The sequence below is a fragment of the Amblyomma mixtum genome, chromosome 3 (assembly GCF_055824585.1).
Source record: "Amblyomma mixtum isolate Tamu chromosome 3, ASM5582458v1, whole genome shotgun sequence".
Classification (NCBI taxonomy): domain Eukaryota; kingdom Metazoa; phylum Arthropoda; class Arachnida; order Ixodida; family Ixodidae; genus Amblyomma; species Amblyomma mixtum.
In genome coordinates, this window is record NC_143014.1 from 345,085,321 (window position 1) to 345,088,930 (window position 3,610).

Sequence of the window (3,610 nt, forward strand, 5' to 3'; positions counted from 1 at the left end):
AGTGAGGCAGGGAAATAGGTGCGAGGTATGTCCAGCTGCTCGAGCAATTGCAGGGAGTCTTTCCACGTCTCCCACGCGGCCCTCTTGTCGTCAGGAAGTGGACAGTCCCAGTCGCATGTCTCAACGACCAGCTCTCGGAGGAGGGACTTCCCTTGAACGATGACTGGAGCAACAAACCCAAGTGGGTCGTACAGGCTATTCACCACTGACAAGACACCGCGTCGAGTGAATGGCTTCTCTTGGATTGGAGTCGTAAATGTGAAGACATCCTTCTTCAGGTTCCAAGAAACTCTCAGACTTCATTGGATTGGCGGCGTGTCATTGCACAAGTCAAGATCCTTCAAATCCTTGGCACGGTCTTTTTCTAGAAATGCTTCCAACACTGTAGGGCAGTTAGAGGCTATTTTGTGGAGCTTGAGGTTTGACGCGGCCAACATCTGTTGTGTGCGGCGTATCAGGCTGATGGCTTCCTTGTCTGTAGAGAGAGACTTCAACCCATCGTCCACATAGAAATCCCCCTCGATGAACTGCCTGACGTCGCTGCCAAATTCTTCCTCTCCTTCTCGTGCTGTTCTCCGCAGCCCATAGGTTGCAACTGCTGGTGAAGGACTATTTCCAAACACATGTACCTTCATTCGGTACTCCACCACGTCACTGTAGATTTTGTTGTTGCAGAACCACAGAAATCTTAGATAATTTCGGTGGTCGTCTCGCACCAGGAAGCAGTAGAACATGTGCTTAATGTCCACAGTTATGGCCACGGGTTCCTTCCGGAATCGGATGAGCACTCCCAGCAGGCTGTTGATCAAGTCTGGACCGGTAAGCAGCACACTGTTTAAAGACACGCCTTTGAACTGTGCACTGGAGTCGAACACAACTCGTGTTTCGCCGGGTTTTCGTGGGTGGCAAACACCAAAGATGGGGAGGTACCAACACTCTTCTCCTTCTTGAACCGGTGGAGCTTCTTCGGCATGGCCATTCTTGAACATCTTGTCCATGAAGCTCGTGAATTGTTCCCTAAGTTCTGGCTTTCTCTTCAAGGTCTGTACGACAGCTGTGAGCCTCGGCTCGGCCAAGCACCTATTATTCGGAAGCCATGGCCTTGGAGAACGAAAGGGGAGAGGCGCTATCCAACTGTTGGATTTGTCCTTTGAGAACTCGTCGTCCATCAGCTTCAAGAACTTCCTGTCCTCGACAGAAAGTGAAGGTCTGTTGTCATCCTCCGTTGTCTGGAACAGCGTTTCAGCGATCCCATCGTCATAGCTGTGTTTCCTAGCAGCGTGCTGAGCTGGTTGGAAGCAGTGTGTCGACCCCTCCATGACAGTGAGTTTCTCGTTGACCAAGAAATGGTTCTCACATGGCTCGAAAAGGGAGGGACGTTCATTTTCGAGGACGTTTGTTTTGAGGTTGCTGACACAGTCCGGTGTGCGACTTCGACTTATGCAGACATTTCCTACGATGACCCATCCCAGATCCAGTTTCTGAGCAAATGGCGCATCAGCCGGTCCGTTGCGCTGTTGTCGAACCTTGTGTATTCTGAGGATGTCTCTCCCGAGGAGAAGTAGAATCTTGGCCTCCGGGTCCAAACAAGGAATGAATTTAGCAACAGCTCTGAGATGAGGGTGATGCAATGCCACTTCCGGTGTTGGAATCTCGGTCCTGTTGTTAGGCATTTCGTTGCATTCGATAAGCGTTGGTAAGGGAAGCTTCACGGAGCCATGAATGTCTTCTATGAGAAAGCCAGACGCCCTTCTTCCTATTGCCTCCGTAGTTCCAGCACATGTCCTCAGTGTGTAGGGGGAACTGTCACCATTGAGCCCGAAAATGTCGAAGAACTCTGTTCTTGCAAGGGACCTGTTGCTCTGGTCGTCTAAGATGGCATACATTTTTGCAGTCTTATGAGGCTGAGTCGGATGACTGACTTTCACCAAGCAGATCTTAGAGCAGGACTTGACACAGTTGCTTCGACCGCAGACCTCCGTGCACTTGGATGACACCTCAAGTGCAAAATCCTTGTCTAGAATTGCATCTTCAGCATCGTTCTGAGCTACAGGAGGCCTGTGGCTGACATTTCCAGCACGAAGCGCCGTGGCATGCCGATCGCTACCACAATCGTCACATTTCAGAATTGTTTTGCAGTGTCTTGCAAAGTGGTCTGTCGAAGCGCAGCACCTGTAGCATATCCCAAAATTTTTCAGCAAACATTATCGTTCATCCAGCGGCCTTTCCCTGAATGCGCGACACTTCCGGAGGGGGTGAGGCTTCCTGTGCAGAAGACAACACTTGGTTGCATCATGCCACTTTAATGCGTTTGAGGGCGGATGGTCAGTCGGTCGTGGCATACGGTCGTGGCATACGGCATACGGGAAGCTCGGCTCCGACCCTCGTAGTGATGATTTTCGATTCAATACACAGCGCAGGTGTCGCCACCAGAAGCCGGTAAGGAAGGCGAATATGAATCGCTTAAATTGAGATAGTTAAATCAAGTTTTTCCGCCATAATTCACTCTCTTGCTGACGTAATGAAGTTGACGTAATCAAAAAGCGAAAAATAATATAGTGATTACTCAGATCACTATTTGTATAGCGTCGACCTCATTCCCACTTTAAATACCCTTAAACCACGTTTATATTAAGCGGTGCGGACGGACCACCATTCTTTTGGAGGGTGGAGATACAGCTGTCGCAGTAAAACTTCTCCGTGCTCACTCTTTCAGAGGCACGAGGAGTGCCACCAATTCTGCCTCTCAGACACTCCTCGGTTGTTGACCTTTTCCTCGGCTGACCAAGAGCAGAGGACCTGTGTTCGCACCGCAACCGGAGGCCTTCAGCCAAGGAAGCGGTATTGATATGTTTTACCGAGCTAGTAGCGTGTCCCACCAGGCATCGGATCCAGGAGCACCGCCGCAGTGCCGAAGGAGGAAGGAACGTGGGCCAGAGACGGGGAGTAGGGGAAGTGAAGGAAAAACTGTATTTACATAATTACATGATTATTTACAAAAATGACAAACAAGGTAAAAACTGAGAAGTCTCAGGGAAACGTTGAGCGTATCGCTCAGGGAGTCGCTCCGGGAATCGCTTCTCGATGAACGGCTCGAGCGCTTTAAATAGACCCTCCCGAGATCTTCCCGCCTTTTTCAACCAATCGTAGGGACTTCGTCCGGGTGCTCCAAGGTCGTTCACCGCTTCGTCGTCTTCCTCGGCTGAGGCCCCTGAATAGTCGGAAGTGGCCCGTCAGGCCAGGTGGATTTCATATCTTGTCTCGAGGAAACAAGATGGGCGAACACCTGCCGCGTCGTCACCTCGCTTCATCCGCTGAGGCCCGTGGATACTTGGAAGTGTCCAGAAGAGCGTGTTGACGGGCTAGTCGTTTCCGGCCAGGTGGATTCCATATCTTTGTTCCAAGGAAATTCCGCAAAGGCGAACACCTGCCGCGGTGTCACCCCGCGGTTGACAAAAGAGCTAGGACCGGTTGAATGGTAGGCGCTTGGCAGACGCTCGTCTCCGCAGGTAGCAGCTGGCGTCGAGACATGTCACCTTGACAGATGCACACAATGTCGCAAGGTCAATACTTGGGTGCCTTGGGTGACGTTTAAGGGGAACTCCGGAAG

The 3,610-nt window shown here is 51.1% G+C and overlaps 1 protein-coding gene across 1 annotated transcript; it reads right to left on the reverse strand.

Moving 5' to 3' along the window:
• Nucleotides 1-299: 299 nt before the first annotated feature.
• Nucleotides 300-1,886, reverse strand: LOC149356223 (uncharacterized). The gene has a single exon (XM_089576282.1). The coding sequence runs from the start codon at nt 1,884-1,886 to the stop codon at nt 300-302; it is 1,587 nt and encodes a 528-aa protein (XP_089432408.1).
• Between the last annotated feature and the right edge of the window lie 1,724 nt (nt 1,887-3,610).

Coding starts and splice junctions, on each gene's coding strand:
- LOC149356223 (XM_089576282.1), bottom strand. CDS start 1,886: ATGTATGCCATCTTAGACGACCAGAGCAACAGGTCCCTTGCAAGAACA.